The 22,013-nt window shown below is 41.2% G+C and overlaps 1 protein-coding gene across 1 annotated transcript in view; it reads right to left on the reverse strand.

Moving 5' to 3' along the window:
• Positions 1-708: 708 nt before the first annotated feature.
• LOC139029325 (GTPase IMAP family member 9-like) overlaps positions 709-22,013 on the reverse strand; it is a 26,655-nt gene continuing 5,350 nt past the window's right edge. Inside the window, exon 2 of the mRNA XM_070449045.1 lies at positions 709-1,400. Within this exon, the coding sequence (XP_070305146.1) occupies positions 709-1,400 (692 nt within the window). The remainder of the gene's footprint in view (positions 1,401-22,013) is intronic.

A 22,013-nucleotide genomic window follows, 5' to 3' on the forward strand; every position in this document is an offset into this window, starting at 1 on the left:
AGCTTTACTCCCAATACTTGTTGTCAAAAAGCTTGACAGTAGTAGTCAGTAATATTGAGCCAGTTCTAGAATGTTATTTTGCTCAGTGATTCCCGTGGAATCCCTCACATTGTACTCCAAAGCTTCACGTTTAATGGCCACAATACGGCAAATCGCTGCACTAAGCATGTTGAGCGACATTTATTTTTGTATCCACCAGAGGGCGCAATGACCTCAAATTGATAGATACTGTTGGTTTATGAGCTGTGAACTCATACCACATTCTAATGGGTAAAGATGTTAAAACAATGACATGAGCATTATACTATAAAGTACAGTAGGACCTCAGAGATACAAACACGTTGGGAATGGAGGTCGACAGAATATTGAAATGGTGAATAAATGAATAGAAAGCTTTTATCAAAAATTATAAATGTGTCCTAATGACAAATCCTTCTGAGCCGTAGCCCTCCCTCTTAAATAACAAATAGTTGCATTATGGTCTATAACTACTGAATTTACCCAAATTTTTCATGTCTACCTGATGGCTTCTGTCTTTCTTGCTTAAGTGATACCAGTCCTGATAAAAAGTTGACACTATTCATTTCAGTGACTTCCTCTTTGCAGTCCATTTAAACCAGTCATGATGAAACAGAAGTTAATTGTCAGTTGTATTCAATGCTCATCTCATTATAACTTTTGTCAGTGTGCTGTATACTTACCAATTTATCAAATTTTCTCCCAATTGTCCAATTTTGCTGATTCACCTTGATCCAAAACATCCTTTCCAAGTTCTTCCCCAGAGGAAGATTTTAGGCTCCAATCATTTTTACTCCTGTGGATTTCCTCTTTCCCTTGTACCATGTCACTTGTATCTTCAAATACATCACAGGTGAGATAGCCTCCTCCATTCTCCTTAACAATCTTGTCAACATCTGCCATAAGTTGAGTGTGGTCACTGAGATGCTGCCTCCCTCTACAGGCTCTGACTATCTGATTCAGAGGGTGATCCTCATCCATGTGTCCCCTCTTGTCTTCATGAGTTGTCAGTACCATTGAGTAGTCAAAGGACCGGTCACTGAGGGTGTGTAGGATTGTCCTGATTCTGTCTCCCTCTTCCTGTGTGAACTCCTCAGGCTGCAGCACCAACAGGAACACATGAGGTCCCGGTTTAGACAGAGTGACACACCAACGCAGTTCCTCTGAGAGTTTGTCATGTGAGATGTGAGGGTCTAACAGGTCTGGAGTGTTGATTACAGCTATGTGTCTTCCCTCCACCTGACCCCTGGCTCTCTCACAGTGACGTCGTACATAGTTTGGGTCAAATGCCCCTCTTTCCAGGATGAAGTTTCCAACAGCACTCTTCTCAGAGCCATTCTTGCCAAGCAGCACAATCCTTAGCTCTGTAGGACTTTCAGACACTGTAACATAAACACCACCACAACCTTATTTAAAATGTCTGCTGGAAAACATTGTTGAAAATGTTGACACTAACATTTTTGTTTGCATTTCTTTCAGGACATTATGCACCATATTTCAACAGAACAACATCTATTCTATTCTCTACACAGATAAATAAAAAAATTCAGTTGAAAAAAGTCTGATATTTTATTGGTCACTCACTCTCTGGACGCAATAATTCAACACTTTTGCGTCTCTGGACCCCTGGATTCGAGACTGAAAACATATCAAATTAACACAATCATCAGTATTTTGTAAAATTCTTAATGTTGATTGTTGCTTGAATTTGTGTAAAGCAGAGCAGTATTAAACGAGTGATTTTTAGATAACATTTTTTTTAGGTACTAAGTGGCATAAAAAATCCAAGTCCAGGGACTCCTGTGGGTTTGGAAGTTAAAAACCCTTTAAGGTATGGGCTAAAACATTATGAAAATACACCAACGTATGTCAGCTCCATCAGGTCAGACACCCTGATTCCCCTCTAAGAGCACCTGTGGTTCTTGTGGAATACCTGAAGCGCTCCTGCTACTTATTTTCTTCTGAAGTAATTTTTTGTTGAGTAGCTATGTATGTTATTTTTAAGCTAATTTAATGTCATATCAATGTTATTGTCAAAAATAATTTCTAATGAGTATTGTTATAAAGAGCTTTTATGAATGTCAGGGTTTCTAAACTTTGAAGGTACAGGATTGACGGGCGTGAATTAATATAATTCAGGTTGACTGACAACCCATTTCCTGTACAGCTGCTGCTAACGTTAGCTACTGTTCAAGACGACAAGAGCAGTTTTCACTGGTCATCCCATACCTTTAGCTGTTGTCAACAATAAAACTTCATACCTGATATTGATCTGGTAAAAAGTGCCTTTGTACTAGGATTCTGAAGAGAAATTCTAACAGGAGGGAGGTGGATGCTAACTATGTAGCTAGATAGATAGTGTAGCGATCCTCGCTATATGAGCCACATTACACTGTAAAATATATTATGCTAGTTCCACATAAAAACATTGAGGCAACTATTTGCATCAGCTTTTTGAGGATTTCCAACATTATGAATTTTTAAAATATAATATACTTACCTTTTAGTGTTTGACAAACACTAATATTTGAAGTCAAGTATAAAAAAGGGCTCAGATCCAACTTCATTGTATCAAATCCAGAACTGTTATTGTACATTAGATCTACTTAATCTTTCTGATTAGTTACTTTCATTGATAGTGTTTTAGTGTTTAACATTACTTTATGTACACTATGTCATCGCTTGACTTTTTTATCCACTTCAGCAGGAATTGTTGAGCACAGTGCTCATTCCACTAACAGGAGGTAAAGCATTGTAGCTTGACCTATTTGCCTCTGTCAAGAGTGGAGCACATGACCTTACTAATGGTGAGAATGGGTGGTCTCATCACTGAATGTCAATTTGTTCAACAGTTTTGATATCCGTTCATCATGATCCATTATACATCATAGTACAACAAACTGTTTGATACTAATATATAAATGTGCTTTTGGTTCTTCAAACATGCATACAACATTGTGTAAAAGTATCGTATAGTTAAAATAAAATAAAATCTCCACAATCCTCTGAAAACAGAGCCACATGGCAAGTTGTTGAAATAACTTAAAATTCTTAAGTTTAAAGGAAATATTAGGAATATTGAGTAAGTTAAACACTATTTACCTTGTAGTTGTTTTTACACATAATTAGTTGTTTAAATTATGAATTCATCTTATGTTGAATTATTATTTGGTTGGTGAATTGAAGTAAAGTACTAATTATATTCAAGTAAAAATGACAACTACATTATTTTATGTCAAAACATTTTCAAGTATAATTTACTAACCACCTGAATCCTTTTTTTACAGTGTACAATTCCCACCAAGTGGATTAACCCTATGGGCGCAATGCATAGGGTGTTGGCCTACCATGCGAGAAACCAAGGTTCACTTACCCCAAATAGACAAGGCAAATGACACATCCAGGAAGTCTGTAGCTCAAAACCAATTACTATATACAGTACCAGTCAAAAGTTTGGACACACCTTCTCATTCCAGGGTTTTTCTTTGTTTTTAATATTTCCTACATTGTAGAATAATAGTGAAGACATCAAAACTATGAAATAACACATATGGAATCAAGTAATAACTAAAAAAGTGTTAAATAAATGAAAATATATTTTATATTTGAGATTCCTCAAAGTAGCCACCCTTTGCCTTGACAGCTTTGCACACTCTTGGCATTCTCTAAACCAGCTTCATGAGGTAGTCACCTTGAATGCATTTCAATTAACAGGTGTGCCTTGTTCAAAGTTAATTTGTGGCATTTCTTCCCAAATTGCGTTTGAGCCAATCAGTTGTCTTTTGACAAGGTAGGGGTGTTATATAGAAGATAGCCCTATTGGGTAAAAGACCAAGTTCATATTATGGCAAGAACAGCTCAAATAAGCAGAGAAATGACAGTCCATCATTACTTTAAGACATGAAGGTCAGTCAATTCTAAAAATGTCAAGAACTTTTAAAGTTTCTTCAAGTGCAGTCGCAAAAACCATCAAGCGCTATGATGAAACTGGCTCTCATGAGGACTGCCACAGGAAAGGAAGACCCAGAATTACCTTTGCTGAAGAGGATATTAGAGTTACCAGCCTCAGAAATTGCAGACAAATAAATGCTTCACAGAGTTCAAGTAAAAGACACATCTCAACATCAACTGTTCAGAGGAGACTGTGTGAATCCTGCCTGTGTGAATCAGGCAGGAGTGCTGCATCAGATGACTTGGCCTCCACAATCACCTGACCTCAACCCAATTGAGATGGTTTGGGATGAGTTGGACCGCAGAGTGAAGGAAAGGCAGCCAACAAGTGCCCAGCATATGTGGGAACTCCTTCAAAACTGTTGGAAAAGCATTCCAGGTGAAGCTGGTTGAGAGAATGCCAAGAGTGTGCAAATCTGTCATCAAGGCAAAGGGTGGCTTCTTTGAAGAATCTCGAACATAAAATATATTCGTGGTCGAATTGCTTTAAAATCTCTTGGCGCACGGATCCCTTTAACGGGATCATTTTCGTAAACAACCGCTGAATTGCAGAGCGCCAAATTTAAAAAAAAACTGGCCAACAGAAACCTTTTTTTTTTTTAAACCTTTTTTATTGTAAATCTCAAATTTCTATGATGTATATTTCAAATACATGTAATATTTGATTGATATTGGGCAAATACTGTACACATCTCCAATCCCACATCAAAGTAATTAGCTAAATTACTTGGTTTGATGATACTCTGAAGTGATTTGAGATGGCTAGGTAGATCAGGCTAGGCAAAACAAAACTGTAAAGACAGAATGACAAAATGTCTCCAGGTATATCAAGACTGTAAACTCACCTTCGCAATGAAAAGCTTCCTCCACAAGGTGGCACCAGTAACCAGAGAAACCTGGGTGGTGTGCTGAAAGTTTTGAGTGCCAAAATAACTGTTTCTTGCATAAAACGGGATACCTCTTGTATAATAAACAATACCTTTCTGTGGAAAACGGTATGTTTTAAAATATATATTTTTTAAATGGTCTATACATCCTTGGAGTAAAAGGTTGTGACTATTGACTCCCAAAGAATGCGTAAAAGTGTGTGTGTGTGTGTGTGTGTGTGTGTGTGTGTGTGTGTGTGTGTGTCCGTGTACACCATATAAAGAGGAGATATGACCACAGTGACACACAGTTGGCAGACAATACTTCTGATTAGCCCTACACCAGCCAAACACAATATGTGCCTTAATTAAAAAAAAAATATATATATTCTAGGTATCTTGTAGAACATTAGTAAATACTGCATGTTGGATATACATGTTGGATATACCTCTATGTAGTGTTATTATAAAATGGTCGCTACCATGGCGGACCCGAGAACCCAGGCCACAACGCCACCTACTCCAGGAACAATGTCAATACCACTGATCCAGAAAACACAAGGCATTTCTAGGTCAGGACTGACAGTAGCCTACAGATTTCAGGAAGGCAGTACTGATACTAACCAAACCATCTGCTACAGTATTTCAATGATAAATGGTGAATGTTATGGATAGACATTATACATTGAGAATGATATGGAGATAGTAACCATAGTTACATATGAAAGAGTCAGGGGAGTTTGTTACACACAGGGGCTCTGTTAATGAGAATAGGAGAGATAGGAGGAAGTAGAGAAGAAGTCATGTGATTGAAGAAGTGTTGTGAGTTAGGCCGTGGGTTGAAGATAAATTGTGCATTAGGCCGTGGGTTGTTGAAGGGTTGTGCGTTAGGCCGTGGGTTGAAGGGTTGTGCGTTAGACCGTGGGTTGTTGAAGGGTTGTGCGTTAGGCCGTGGGTTGTTGAAGGGTTGTGCGTTAGGCCGTGGGTTGAAGGGTTGTGCGTTAGACCGTGGGTTGAAGAAGAGTTGTGAGTTAGGCCATGGGTTGTAGAAGGGTTTTGCATTAGGCCGTGGGTTGATGAAGATTTTTCATTAGGCCGTGGTTTGAAGAAGGGTTGTGCGTTAGGCCGTGGGTTGAAGAGCAGTTGTGCGTTAGGCCGTGGGTTGTATATTAGGACGTGGGTTGAAGAAGGGTTGTGCTTTAGGACGTGGGTTGAAGAAGGGTTGTGCTTTAGGACGTGTGAGAAGGGAGACAAGTCAGCAATTAAGTTATAAAGTCACATCCATATTCATGTGAAATGTTTTCCTCTGAGTTTTCTCTAGTGTTCGATACTAAACATTGTGGTGCCTCACAGCAGGCTAGCAAACACATAACAGTGTCGGAAGGTCCTGTGGAGATTTTCCCATATTATTGCTAGTGCTTTTCAAATCTATTTCCACTCATAAACATTCGCTGCAGCAGTGAAGAGGGGGAAAGCAGCCTAATTGGTTTTGCTGGTGTTTTTTTTCAGTGCACTTTGCTTCAGTGTTTTGAGGCCATTAAAGGGATAGTGTTCTCCAAAATCAAAGTTTATCAAATGTTTTCAGATCAAAATAGTAACCTAATGGTGAGATGAGTCTCGTGTCCCCACACAATATGTTGTGTAGGTCCAACTCCAAATGAATGAGAAAGATATGCGCCATCTTAAACAGGGGTGGGCAACTCCAGTCCTCGAGTTGCCCACCCCTGTTGGGGGGTGGGCAAGTGTCCCACTTTTTCTCCTTCCCTAGAAAACACAGCTGATTAATCAAATTGCATTCTAAACTGAAGATCATGATTAGGTGATTATTGGAGTCAGGTGTGTTAGCTGGGGCAAAACTGTGACACCAGTCAGGCCCTGGAGGACTGGAGTTGCCCACCTCTGGTCTAAAATGGCCACTTTTCAGCTATTCTCTTTATGTATCAAGGTAAAACGAATAATGCCAATAACCTCTAGTAACATCAACCATGTCCACTGTGCTGATTGGCGGAGGATCCGACCAGTTCTGAAGACGGGGGTGTGTATCTACCTATTTTTCATGACTCACCCGTCACATTGTCCAATGGAGCAGTCCTGTTCTAACAGACAGTATTGATGATGGCTGTCAGGAGAACTGATCAGACTTGACTGTGCACTTCTTTCAATCATTAGCTGCGTGGCACAGAGTCTTTCAAACACAATCAAGCTTTGAGGAACATTGAGGCGCGCTGACAGCCCTCGTCATCGATCCTATCCCACTTCGGTACGCCTGTCTGCCAACGATGGGCAACTTAGGGGTAACAGTAACACTATCAGATAGTGTAGAGAGCAGATGAGAACGAGGGAAAGAAAGTGTGTGTGTGTGTCAAGTCAAATCAAATTGTATTGGTCACATACACATGTTCAGCAGATGTTATTGCAGGTGTCGTGAAGGTGTTTCTAGCTCCAACAGTGCAGTAATATCTAACAATTTCACAACAATACACACAAATCTAAAAGTAAAAGAATGGAATTAAGAAACATATAAATAAATATTAGGACGAGCATGTGTTTGTGCACTTGCGTGCATGTGTAACCAAGAATTTAGCTTGTTATTCACTTGCCAACTCCACTCAAGTATTGTGGTGCAGATTCTAGCTGACTTGCATTGGTCGTTCCTCCCTAAGTCATGGCCTTGGAGGCCAGAGAAGACCTAGCGTTAGCTTGAGTCAGCATTGGGGCTTCGTTTGTGCTGACTTTACCTCTGCAAGTCCTCAGCACCCCATGAGACCTTATAGGAATATAATTAGCTCAAACAGGGCTAGCTAGGTTTGGTAATGAGGCTAAACACAGGCAGTTAAAAGGCTTCAGCTCAGAGAGATAACACAGTGTTTTAAACCCCAGGATACCTGGGTTTCAAACCCTGGTCGGTCACATTAACCAATTGAAATTAGCCTTTGTATACGTTCATCAAAAGGCAATATTAACTTGAGCGGAACAGTGTCTGTCTGAATGTTTCTGCAGTTTGAGATGCAGTACTGCACATTTACATTCAGTACACGAATGAGTAGAGAGTAGCGGACGGCGAGAAATCTATTCATCAAAGTTTAATACAAGATAAAATCCCATAGCCTCAACAAGAGAATGTGAACAAAGTTTCTTGGTTCACTTGTCAAGATGCTGATTCAATCTCAAACGTTTACATTTTTGGGGCGAAGGATCCCAACAGATACAGAACAAGAATGTCAATGTGGACAGAGATGAGAGTTTTCTCGGTGCTTCACAGTAGCTGTCTGTCTCAGCCTGTCAACAACACAGCTACAGTCTGACAGCAGACATTAGACTGCTGAACTATCTGTCTCCTAAAGCTCCATCTAAAGTAACATAAGTGGGCCTCCCGAGTGGCACAGCGGTCTAAGGCACTGCATCGCAGTGTTGCGGCGTCACTACAGCCTGGGGTTCGATCCCAGGCCGGGGGTGCTTTACTTGGCTCATCACGCACTACTGACTCCTTGTGGTGAACTGTTTATCTGCAGGCTGACATCTGTCGTCAGTTGAACAGTGTTTCCTCTGACACATTGGTGCAGCTGGCTTCTGGATTAACTCCCATTGGGGAGTTGCAGTGATGGGACAAAATCGTAATCATGAAAAAGGGGGTAAAATTACAACAACAAAAATTATAATAATAACAAAAGTGTCAGGGTAGGTGGAATCTGCTCTGAAGACTACCATTAATTTGTGTTGACTCATGTTCCATTTGTTCATGTGCATTTAGCTACTCACCAAAAAAATAAGAAAAAATGCAGAGCAATGTTTTTTTTATATTTTTTTTTATTTTTTTTTTCACCTTTATTTAACCAGGTAGGCTAGTTGAGAACAAGTTCTCATTTGCAACTGCGACCTGGCCAAGATAAAGCATAGCAGTGTGAACAGACAACACAGAGTTACACATGGAGTAAACAATAAACAAGTCAATAACATGGTAGAAAAAAAGAGAATCTATATACAATGTGTGCAAAAGGCATGAGGTAGGCAATAAATCGAATTAATTTACAATTTAGCAGATTAACACTGGAGTGATAAATCATCAGATGATCATGTGCAAGAAGAGATACTGGTGTGCAAAAGAGCAGAAAAGTAAATAAATAAAAGCAGTATGGGGGTGAGGTAGGTAAATTGGTGGGTAGTTTACAGATGGACTATGTACAGCTGCAGCGATCGGTTAGCTGCTCGGATAGCAGATTTTTAAAGTTGTTGAGGGAGATAAAAGTCTCCAACTTCAGAGATTTTTGCAATTCGTTCCAGTCGCAGGCAGCAGAGAACTGGAAGGAAAGGCGTCCAAATTAGGTTTTAGCTTTAGGGATGATCAGTGAGATACACCTGCTGGAGCGCGTGCTGCGGGTGGGTGTAGCCATCGTGACCAGTGAACTGAGATAAGGCGGCACTTTACCTAGCATAGCCTTGTAGATGACCTGGAGCCAGTGGGTCTGACGACGAACATGTAGCGAGGGCCAGCCGACTAGGGCATACAGGTCGCAGTGGTGGGTCGTATAAGGTGCTTTAGTAACAAAACGAATGGCACTGTGATAAACTGCATCCAGTTTGCTGAGTAGAGTGTTGGAAGCTATTTTGTAGATGACATCGCGCAAGTCGAGGATCGGTAGGATAGTCAGTTTTACTAGGGTAAGTTTGGCGGGCCATGGCTGACCACGATCAAAAAAACGATCTTAAAAGATACGTGAGTGAAGGAGGCTTTGTTGCGGAATAGAAAGCCGATTCTTGATTTGATTTTGGATTGGAGATGTTTGATATGAGTCTGGAAGGAGAGTTTGCAGTCTAGCCAGACACCTAGGTACTTATAGATGTCCACATATTCTAGGTCGGAACCGTCCAGGGTGGTGATGCTAGTCGGGCGTGCGGGTGCAGGCAGCGAACGGTTGAAAAGCATGCATTTGGTTTTACTGTGAGCAATCCGAGTTGTAAACTGTGAAACAGGAATACACCGATGGGGGGAGGCAAACTGATCCCTACTGTGCACGTATTCAAAAGTATTCAGAACAGTTATTTTGCTTGTTTCTGTGTTTTTATAGTCTGTTCAGAAACATATTACCCAGCGCAAAGGCTCAGCACCAGATGTCATGATCGACTACCAGATGGTTGCCAGATGTCCTGCTAACAACATTCTTGACGTTGACCAACTGTCGGAGGAATTCTCTTTCTTTTTAACACGTTTAAAACGTTCATGCAATTGTGACCCCTGCCCCTAGCGTTTTGTTTGGGAGACGCCCCCCCCCCCCCACCACCACCACTACTGCGTACACACACTCAAACAGGTACTCAAACCTCTGTGTGTGTGTGTGTGTGTGTAATTTGCATATAGCCTGCAACGTGGCAGCAAAAACTACATTTCCATTCAACAATGGGAAAGAAAATGATATTCAATGTTATACTGTATAGCAGTTCTGAACTTAGCGTGGGGTTTGAGGTTTGATAAAACAGTGTGTGACAGGTCTCAAGAGAATGGTGACAGAACATGAATCAGCCTGCCCTGAATGGAGGAACACTCTGAAACGATCAACATCTCAACTTCCATTGAGCCAGCTGCCAAGAAGATGATTATTTTCAAGATTCGATTTAAGATGGAGCTCCAGCTCGCTGCTTTTTGAAATCTATAAAAGATGAACTCAGTTCTTTTCATCTGTGACATGTGGGAGAGGAGGAGTGAGAGACAAGAGGGAAAGAAGAGGCGTAGAAAATAATAATAGATTCCGGTTCTGAAATTCCGATACTAACCCGTACAGAATGACATGTAAGGTAACTTTAAAGTAGCTGGGTTCATGTGTGATATGTGATTTGAAGAAAATACTTTATCAGCGTTTGATTGAGCTTGCCTGGCTTAATGGAATCCAATGGAATAGTTCCCAACAACTGCAAACCCATCTGCCACTCCAGGCATGCTCAATCAAATGCTCAAAATATTAAAAACAAAAATCAAATACTATTTGAAACCATGGTTTGCTGTATGCTCACCCAAACTCTTTGAAAGAGTATGTTAATGGTGGTATGGTATTCTAGATACAGATACAAAGTGCAGACAAGTGGATGCAGGATAATGGTGGTATGGTATTCTAGATACAGATACAAAGTGCAGACAAGTGGATGCAGGATAACTTTGTCAGTTCTATCAGTAACGCCTTTGTCACCTTTTATACAGAACTCTGGTCACATGACACATGACACTTTATAGGCTTGTTGTGAAGAGAATTACTAAATTACTGCATTACTAAATACTGCATTACTGAATTACTAAATTACTGCATTACTGAATTACTGAATTACAGCATTACTAAATTACTGCATTACTGAATTACTGCATTACTAAATTACTGAATTACTGCATTACTGAATTACTACATTACTGAATTACTGCATTACTAAATTACTGCATTACTGAATTACTGCATTACTAAATTACTGCATTACTGAATTACTGCATTACTAAATTACTGAATTACTGCATTACTGCATTACCAAATTACTGCGTTACCGCATTACTAAATTACTGCATTACTGAATTACTGCATTGCTGAATTACTGCATTACTAAATTACTGCATTACTAAATTACTGCATTACTGAATTTCTGCATTACTGAATGTAGCAGATTTTCAAAGCTACTGGTTTTCGTCATTATATTCCACCTCTCTCTGATCATATATATTTTAATTCATTCTATACGTTGTGTCTGTTAGTGTTTTAGTACATTTGCAACATTTTTATATTAAAATAATAATTATAGTTGTACTCACTACTCAGCTCGCAGTTACTACTTTAACACAGTGAAGAACAACATTAAAAACATTCTCTCTTTACAATGTGTGTACTTAAATTCCCCTCATATCTAGGCCAAAGCAAAGAAAATTCCTTTTCCAACTTCTACAGAACTTAAATTAATCAAGAGCTTAAGAACTCTTAAGTACTCTTCAGGGTTGAGCAGAGCTCTGTGCATCTCTACTAATGTGTCCTGGGGCACAACGGGTTTCATATAGAACTTTAAACACTCTTTCCCCATTAAACTTCTGCATAATGGTGAAAGAATCGCAACATAAATATGCATGCATGTTTGTACAGAAAGATCTTGTTTTGTACACATTTAAAAAGGTATTGATGAAAAGAAATAAAATGGAGATATCCATTCTATAAATACTATTTCTAGGAGCAAAATAAGGCCAGTTGGCCAAATGATCTCTTAAGGCAAGGCCTTTGCATACTAATTTACCAAGCCAATAGTTTGACACTAGGAAACCCACACCTCTGTCCTTCCCTCTTGTAATAAACTAGTGTAATTTAAGAGTCCCTAAGGCATGACAGCTAATTCCACTTCGCTCGACTACTGTATTGATTCACAGACTGTCTACTCCTACCTGATTTACATTGAAAACAACAATCTCTCTCTTTTCCAAATGAAAAACCAGGGGACACTGCTCAACAATAGAGGAAAGAACATTGAGATATTTTTTATTTTGTACACTCATACAAATTCATGACTTTGTGTAAGTGTTATTTCAGAATGTTGGCAACTTAAATTGTTTACTTAGTTCAGTATTATTTTTGATTGCTGCAATGTCAACATGCTGCTGACACACTGGCACTCTAATCACAGCACAAACACAAGGTCAAATTTGTATCTCTCAGAGACATCCTCATGAACGGCTAGGCTTTATCTCAGAGGACTAACACAGTCTTGTGGAGTGGCACAGGAGACCCTATAAGGGCAAAAGGTGAGACCCAAATGCAGACACAGGAGGCAGATGGTTGAGCTACGATATTTTTTATAACAAAAAGGGGTAGGCAAAAGGCAGGTCGGGGACAGGCGAGAGTTCATAAACCAGGTCAGAGTCCAAACAGTACCAAGCGATAGGCAGGCTCGAGGTCAGGACAGGCAAGGGTTCAGTGATCAGGTCCGAGTCCAAACAGTACAAGGGGATAGGCAGGCTCGAGGTCAGAATGAGCAGAGTGGTCAGGCAGGCGAGTCCGGCGTCAGGACAGGCAAGGGCCAAAACCAGGATGGCTAGGAAGAACAGAGACTGGGAAAAATAGGAGCTAGGAAAAATGCTGGTAAAGTTCGCAAAACAAGACAAACTGGCACAGAGAGACAGGAAACACAGGGATAAATACACCGGGGATAATAAGCGACACCTGGAGGGGGGTGGAGACAAGCACAAGGACAGGTGAAACAGATCAGGGCGTGACAAGAACGCCACTTGGCGTCCTACCTGGGCGCATGCCTGGTTGACCGGGGTGTCGGCGGCGGAAGTCGTTGATAAGTGCTGGATCCGTGACAGACCCAGGTTTCGAAACAGGTTAATGTGAGAGCAGACTAAAAGCTCTGACCAGATGGGCAACCATATCGACAGAGTAATGAAACAGATGGATGCACACTCCACCAGTCAGGAGGAGTCCAGACACCTATCTGAACTCTCTCTGAATCAACCATTCACCTCACATAGGGCCTGATTCAGACTTGAGATAAGTAGATTTCAAATGGACTTAAGTCAATTTGAAATCTACTTAACATGGACTTAAGTAGAACATTTAAAAAGATTTTACTTAAGTCAAATATTTTTAAATGTTTTACTTAAGTTCATGTTAAGTCAACTTATCTCAAGTCTGAATCGGGCCCATACCGACTGAACAAGGAGGATAGAGTAGTGCCCAAGTGTCCCATTAATGTATATAATGCATAGAATGTAAGGCTCTTGGTATTTTATCAATAAAAAGCAAAGACATTTAGGCAACACTTTATTTGTCCTGTTTCCACTGGTTATTGCCTGGAATTTACTAGAAAATGACTTTATATGGCAACAGTGGATCCTTTGAATCTAAATTACTATGATTTTGTCTTAGCGGTGTCTGTTTCTGTGGACAACACAGCACACAGGAGGCTGGTGAAAGGAGGAAACGAGGGAATTATTTCCCATCTATCAATCAGTAGTAAATAATAATACTTTTTTTTAAAGAAACCGGCAGACATTGTGGCTCCCTATAAGACCAGATTTGCCTCCCTCTTTCTTAGATACATGTCCATTGATGTGGTGTCAGACAGAGTATGCTTGGCAGACATGCTACTGTTCATTTATCAGTTTATTTCTCAGGAGCCCTGCCAGGCAGTACCATAGAATGACCATGTGCACTGAACAGAGAGTGACTATCAATGATAGAGCCCATTTCTATCACACTCCCTTCATAATGACAGTGTTGGCTGCTGTCCCTGGTGCTGAAATCAGCCTCCATCTCTTGGTTTGTTATAAAGTTGAGGAATTGGGCAAGAGGAATGTAACCACTCTCTAATTCATAGATGGAGCCATGGAGACAAGGACAGTCCGAGGTCAGTGTGATAGTTTTAACCATATTTAGAAGTTATACACTGTTTGTTTAGCCTCCAAAGACATTGGTTCCAACCAATGGATTTGGCTAACACAAATCACACTATTTGGCACTTATACGAATACATTTGGCTTGAGTCTAGTTCAGCTCCAAATTCAGGAATATATAATTGCAATGAACAACACAATAAAAGTTGAGAACTACAGGCTACCAGTGCAGTGGATTAATAAAAAAAAACGTGCCGATGCTTATCACATGACCAGCTAGCGGCAGAGTGAACGAGAGCGCGCGCGAGGGAGGCAGAGTTATCCGGTACACAAACCTACACAACGTCATCCTCCCTCCGCTTTACGCCCAATTTATTTTTTAATTGAAACATTTTTCTCCCACTCGGTGAGTACCTTCTTCATGGCATTTTCCTAAGCATATTTTTGTCCTCTTTTCCTCCTTGTCTTGTTGTTCAGACATGAGAAATTTTGGTTTTACTGGTGGGTTCTAATTTTCTGAATGCAATGATTGGAATGTTGGATGCACAGAATTCAGCCTCTGGAATATACGTGCTTGCGGAGCTCTTGATATTTTTCATCCCTGAAGCAGTTGTACTCCGACACTCTTATCCCCGGTTCTTTCTTTCTTTCCTTTTCTCTTGTCTTATTTTGGTGTGGTTTTATTTGCTTCTTGTCTTTGATCTTGCTGTGGTCTTCAGGTCTTTGAGATGGGATTTTGCTTTTCAACTAGGTGAGAATTTAACTTTGCTTGGAGTTATTTTTTTTCGTGTACTTCATGTTATTTTTGTTTACAATTCCTGTCACTTTTTTTCACCTGTTTACGATAGGCTATAACAGGATGCTAGACAGATATTGAATGAATCCAAGTAATATTTCTACTCATTTATTGTTGCAGCTAATTTCTACTGAGTGGAAGCAGGCATACTTTCACACTGTTGACGTTGTTATTCACTGTTTGGAATTCCTGAAGGAAGTCACTCACTGCACTGGTATTTTGTGGAATCCAATCATGATATCTCAGGGAGTTAAAGCAGAGGCTCAGTTAAAATCGTGTCTGTGTGTGTTTGAGTGTGAGGGCTTTCTGCAGTCATTCAATATGCAAATGTATGCTGAAGGTCTCTGCAGGTCCCCTAATGATACATTTGATTAATGATGTGACCTTGACATACAGACTGGAAGCTTTAACACACAACCTATATGCAGGCTGATATATAGCCCAACTATGGACAATAACCATTCAAAAACATCATTTATATCTGTCTACCTGTATTGATACTTACAAGTTTAAATACATTTACAGGTGTCAAACCATGACTCATTCAAGCAGGACCCAAAGGATCGCTTTACAAATTCCTCAGCTAATTTACAAAGGCCTTTAGCTCAGTGGGCTAACGGGGTTTAGAGGCATATGGGCAACCTGGGCTGAATATCCACTCAGTTCCAAAATAACTAAACAAGGGCCTAATCTACTCAGACTCCTCCATACTGACAACATTGGACGCTGTCATTGGTCCAGAAACCAGCCTCCATCTCTGGGTTTAATAGGTGGGTGAATTGTTCAATTGGTATTTATTATGGATCCCCATTAGCTGCTGCCAAGGCAGCTAATAGCTACTCTTCCTGGGGTTTATTATGGATCCCCATTAGCTGCTGCCAAGGCAGCTAATAGCTACTCTTCCTGGGGTTTATTATGGATCCCCATTAGCTGCTGTCAAGGCAGTAGCTACTCTTCCTGGGGTTTATTATGGATCCCTCATTAGTTCCCTGTCAAGGCAGCAGCTACTCTTCCTGGGTTTATTATGGATCCCCATTAGCTGCTGCAAGGCAGTAGCTTACTCTTCCTGGGGTTTATTATGGATCCCCATTAGCTGCTGCAAGGCAGTCGCTACTCTTCCTGGGGTTTATTATGGACCCCATTAGCTGCTGTCAAGGCAGTAGCTACTCTTCCTGGGGTTTATTATGGATCCCCATTAGCTGCTGTCAAGGCAGTAGTACTCTTCCTGGGGTTTATTATGGATCCCATTAGCTGCTGCAAGGCATAGCTACTCTTCCTGGGGTTTTATTATGGATCCCATTAGCTGCTGTCAAGGCAGTAGCTACTTGCTTCCTGGGGTTTATTATGGATCCCCATTAGCTGCTGTCAAGGCAGTAGCTACTCTTCCTGGGGTTTATTATGGATCCCCATTAGCTGCTGCCAAGGCAGTAGCTACTCTTCCTGGGGTTTATTATGGATCCCCATTAGCTGCTGTCAAGGCAGTAGCTACTCTTCCTGGGGTGCAGCAAAAATTAAGGCAGTAATATACATTATAATACAACTTTTAAACATTAAAATACATTTTACAACATATTTCACAATACATTAAGTGTGTAACCTCCGGCCACTACTGTACTACAACACTATCCAGGTGTACGTGTCTGTAGAGTGTATGTTATGTGTATGTTAGTGTGTGATCCATGTGTATGTGTGTGTATAGTGTGTGTGTTGTGTGTGATTGTCCCTATGTGTATGACTCTTCACTGTCCTCGCTATTTCATAAGGTGTATTTTTATCTGTTTCTTTCTTCCAGATTCATTGTTTGTATCAGTTACTTGATGTGGAATAGAGTTCCATGTAGTCATGGCTCTATGTAGTACTGTGCACCTCCCATAGTCTGTTCTGGACTTTGGGACCGTGAAGAGACCTCTGGTGGCATGTCTTGTGGGTTATGCATGGGTGTCCGAGCTGTGTGCATTCAACATGTCAATACTTCTTATAAAACAAGTAGTGATGAAGTCAATCTGTCCTCTACTTTGTGTCATGAGAGATTGAAATTCATATTATTTGGGTTAGCTCTACATACACAGCCAGCTGGGCTGCCCTGTTCTGAGCCAGTTGTATTTTATCAAGTTTTATCAAATTTTATCAAGTCCCTCTTTGTGGCACCTGACCACACGACTGGGCAGTAGTCCAGGTGCGACAAAAGTAGGGCCTGTAGGACCTGCCTTGTTAATAATGCTGTTAAGAAGGCAGAGCAGCGTTTTATTATGGACAGACCTCTCCCCATCTTAGCTACTGTTACTCCAAGCAGTTTAGTCTCCTCAATTTGCTCAATCTCCACATTATTCATTACAAGATTGGAGTTGAGGTTTAGGGTTTAGTGAATGATTTGTCCCAAATAAAATGCTTTTAGTTTTTGAAATATTTAGGACTAACTTATTTCTTGCCTCCCATTCTGAAACTGACTGCAGCTCTTTGTTAAGTGTTGCAGTGATTTCACTCGCTGTAGTAGCTGATGTGTATAGTGTTGAGTCATCAGCATACATAGAAACACAGGCTTTACTCAGAGCCAGTGGCAGGTCATTAGGAAAGATTGAAAAAAGTAAGGGGCCTAGACAGCTGCCCTGGGGAATGCCTGATTCTACCTGTGTTCTTTTGGAGAGGCTACCATTAAATCATTATTTTTTCTATTTAACCAGGCAAGCCAATTAAGAACAAATTCTTATTTACAATGACGGCATACCCCAGCCAAACCCAGACAACGCTGGGCCGCCCGCCCTATGGGACTCCCAATCACGGCCAAATGTGATACAGCCTGGATTTGAAATAGGGACCTCTTGCACTGAGGTGAAGTGCCTTAGACCACTGCCCCACTCGGGAGCCCAAATAACACCCTCTGTGATCTGTTAGACAGGTAACTCTCAATTCACAGTATAGCAGGGGGTGTAAAGCCATAACACATATGTTTTTCCAGCAGCAGACTATGATCGATAATGTCAAAAGCTGCACTGAAGTCAAACAAAAGAGCTTCCACAATCTTTTTATTATCAATTTCTCTCAGCCAATCATCGGTAATTTATGTAGGTGCTGTGCATGTTGAGTCCCTATAAGCGTGCTGAAAGTCTGTTGTCCATTTATTTACTGTAAAATAACATTGTATTTGGTCAAACACAACTTTTTCCAAAAGTTTACTAAGGGTTGGTAACAGGCTGATCGTTCAGATATTTGAGCCAGTAAAGGGTGCTTTACTATTCTTGGGTAACATAATGACTTTTGCTTCCCTCCAGGCCTGAGAGCACACACTTTTTTGAACCTTACACATTGAAAAGATGGCAAATAGTAGTGGCAATATCTTCCACTATCATCCTCAGTAATCTTCCATCCAAGTTGTCAGACCCAGGTGGCTTGTCATTGTTGATAGACAACAAGATATATATTTTTTCACCTCTTCCACACTCACTGTGTTTAGTCACATGATTTCTCAATTTGCAGTTTGGCTATCGGTTATCCAGCCAGACTTATTTGCATCATCCCTCTCAACCATAACATATTTAAATTCCTCATCAATCCATAGGGATTGAATAGTTTTTACAGTCATTTTCTTAATGGGTGCGTGCTTATTAGTAACTGGAGAAAGCAATTTCCTAAATGTGTCAACTGCAGCGTCTGGTTGCTCCTCATTAAAAACCACAGACCAGCAAATATCATCAACATAGAAATCACTACAAAACCTCTTGCAGGACCTCTTATACACAATATTAGGTCCAGCTTTTGGAACTTTGGTTTTCGTAGATAAGGCTACCATATTGTGATCACTACATCCAATGTAATTGGACACTGCTTTACAGCAGATTTTCTTTTAAATATGTGATCAATACATGTGGATGATTTCATTCCTGTGCTGTTTGTAAATACCCTGGTAGGTTGACTGATAACCTAAACCAGGTTGATGGCACTGGTTACAGTTTGAACCTTTTTCTTGAGTGGGCAGCTTGATAAAAGCCAGTCAATATTTAGATCATCCAGGAAATATACCTCTGTTGAAATTACATACATTATCAAGCATTTCACACATATTACCCAGATACTGACTGTTAGCACTTGGTGGTCTATAGAAATTTCCTACAAGAACGGGCTTTAGGTGAGGCAGATGAACGTGTAGCTAAACACAGTGAACTTCCTATTAGGGCACACCGTCTCGATGCTAACAGTATGACTGGTTCATAGACACATGATTACTGCATACAATAGCTATAGAGGCATTCAGGGGACTTAGAGGAGGCATTCAGGGGACATTCAGGGGACTTAGAGGGACATAAATAAAGTTACTTACATTGTGACTTCCAACGCTCCTGGGACAATGTACATTTGCTGCAGCACTACGACAACTCAGCGACACAATGGTAGGGATTATCTGAGCAAGGCTTAGGCCTGATGTGCGAGGGAGCCCGAGAGGTATGGGCTTGTGGTAGAGATCCCCTGAGCTGGACCCTCAAGAGACAGGGTAGAGGAAGAAGGTTGCAGGAATCTCTGAAAGCAGGTGGGGGAAACTGTTATCAGCAGGATGAGATCCCCCCCCCCCCCCAAAGCCATTACAGCCCCATTCTCCAAAGGCCTCTGCCTTGCGCTGGGCTTACGGTGTGTAACGTGCCTCCACTGGGATGCAGGATCGATAAGGGGGGGTAGGAGGTTGGGGTAGGACGGGAGGGGTGGGTGAGATGGGAGGGGAGAGGGGAGAGGGGACTTCACTAGGGAGGGGGTCTTTTCAGGGCAGCCCTGGCCAGTCAGTCAGAGAGTGGCAACACGGTGTTGAGGCAGTGGCATGACATCTAGGCTGAGGAGTAGAGAAGGAAAAGCTCTTAGAGTGGGACCTATCCGGGATACACTGCAATGTCTCAATTTACTTACTCGTCCAGCTCAGACATATATTCCTCAATAAGCTGACAGTTTCCACATTTTAATTTTGGCCGTACAATATTATCCTGGAACTGTGCAAAATAGGTGCAGGTCCTACATGGGATGAAACGTTAGTCTCTGAAGGTGGTTAGAGACTAGAATCCAGCCAGCACTAGGACCCACAATAAACACAACCAAGGCACAAAACTCACCAGCATAACAACAGCAAGGAGAGAGTGGTGACTTACTCAATAAGATTAAATGCTGGGGGCCATCAAAACAGCAATGTACCAGTATGATAGCCAGGAGAGAAGCACCTTGGAGGGGATGTAGTTTCTAGTACAGGCCGGTGGAAAGCTGGGAGCGTGGCAAGCGCTACACAGAGTCCAGAACAGTAAATCCAAGTGCAGTTCAAGTTTGGCAATAGTCCAAAAACATCCAAGGCACAGACGACCTACAACAACTCAAGAAAGCTAGCTAACTATGCTAAGAAATCTAGTGTTAGAGAGCTACGCACATTGGGAACAACTAGCGAATAACTAGCCAGCTGAAGAAAGCAACGTGAGCTAAGCTAGTTAATGTTAGCTAGTTGGCCACAGGCTTGACACCCAGTTTCGCTTCGTTTTTGTATTCTAGGAGCTGAAAAAGTCTCTCCCTTTTGCTGATGTTGAGGTGAAATAACCAATGACCATTGGATTATGTTCATGAATGCACCTCAAACTTTATTCAGGCTGTAACTCATAGTCATTCAGTTCAGAAAACAGGCTATGATCGGGGTCTGATCACTCCGGCTTCATCCATAACGACAGCATTAGCCACTATCCTTGGTGCTGAAACCAGCTAGGAGTTGGTTCCCCTCCTTTTTTTCAGGCTTGACTGAGCCCAACTTAAGACAGGCTGATATTGGACAGATGGGATGCCTTTTGAAAACCATTTCACCATTCAGACTGGGAAGGTCAGATAATAGATGGAGGAAACGAAGCATGAAATATGCTTTATATGCTATCAATACTTAGCCATCTCTCACTGGAGACTGTCTGGGAGTAGGGAGACTGACTGACTGGTTCTACATCTCTCACTGGAGACTGTCTGGGAGTAGGGAGACTGACTGACTGGTTCTACATCTCTCACTGGAGACTGTCTGGGAGTAGGGAGACTGACTGGTTCTACATCTCTCACTGGAGGAAGACTGTCTGGGAGTAGTGAGACTGACTGACTGGTTCTACATCTCTCACTGGAGGGAGACTGTCTGGGAGTAGGGAGACTGACTGTCTGGGAGTAGTGAGACTGACTGACTGACTGACTGGTTCTACATCTCTCACTGTAGGGAGACTGTCTGGGAGTAGTGAGACTGACTGACTGGTTCTACATCTCTCACTGTAGGGAGACTGTCTGGGATTAGTGAGATTGACTGACTGAGTCTACATCTGATATGGCTACTGTGAGAAACCAGATCTTGATAGCAGCTTGCCCCTGAACAGTAGGACAGTAGTACTGAACAGTAGGACAGTAGTACTGAACAGTAGGACAGTAGTACTGAACAGTAGAACAGTAGTACTGAACAATAAAGTAATTCGACCATTATCCTGTTACAGATAAAGTAATCAGACCATTTCCCTGGAAGCCGATAAAGCAAATTTAACCATTATCCTGGAAGCAGATAACGTAATTAGACCATTATCCTGGAAGCAGTTAAAGTAATTAGACCATTATCATGTCTGCAGTTAAGTAATTAGACCATTATCCTGGAAGCAGATAAAGTAATCAGACCATTATCCTGGAAGCAGATACAGTAATCAGACCATTATCCTGGAAGCAGATACAGTAATACAAGCTGTATACACTCTTAGAAAAAAAAGGGAACCAAAAAGGGGACAGCCGAAGATTTGTGCTTGGTGGCCAGAATGACACGTTGGACATACAGACCGGGAAGTGTACATATTTTTACTATCAGCATATTACTTACCACTTCAATGACCCATTTACATTTAGCCGGGTGTGGAACGAACTAAGTTGTATTTTGGCATCAACACAAAGCGGAAATGAAAAAAAAGAGAAATCTTGGTGCCTGACTTTTTCCACATTTGTTGCCATTACAGCCTTATTCTAAAATGAATTGAATTGGCTTCCCCCCCCCCCCCGTTCAATACCCTAC

The sequence above is a fragment of the Salvelinus sp. IW2-2015 genome, linkage group LG19 (assembly GCF_002910315.2).
Source record: "Salvelinus sp. IW2-2015 linkage group LG19, ASM291031v2, whole genome shotgun sequence".
In the NCBI taxonomy this organism is placed as follows: Eukaryota; Metazoa; Chordata; class Actinopteri; order Salmoniformes; family Salmonidae; genus Salvelinus; species Salvelinus sp. IW2-2015.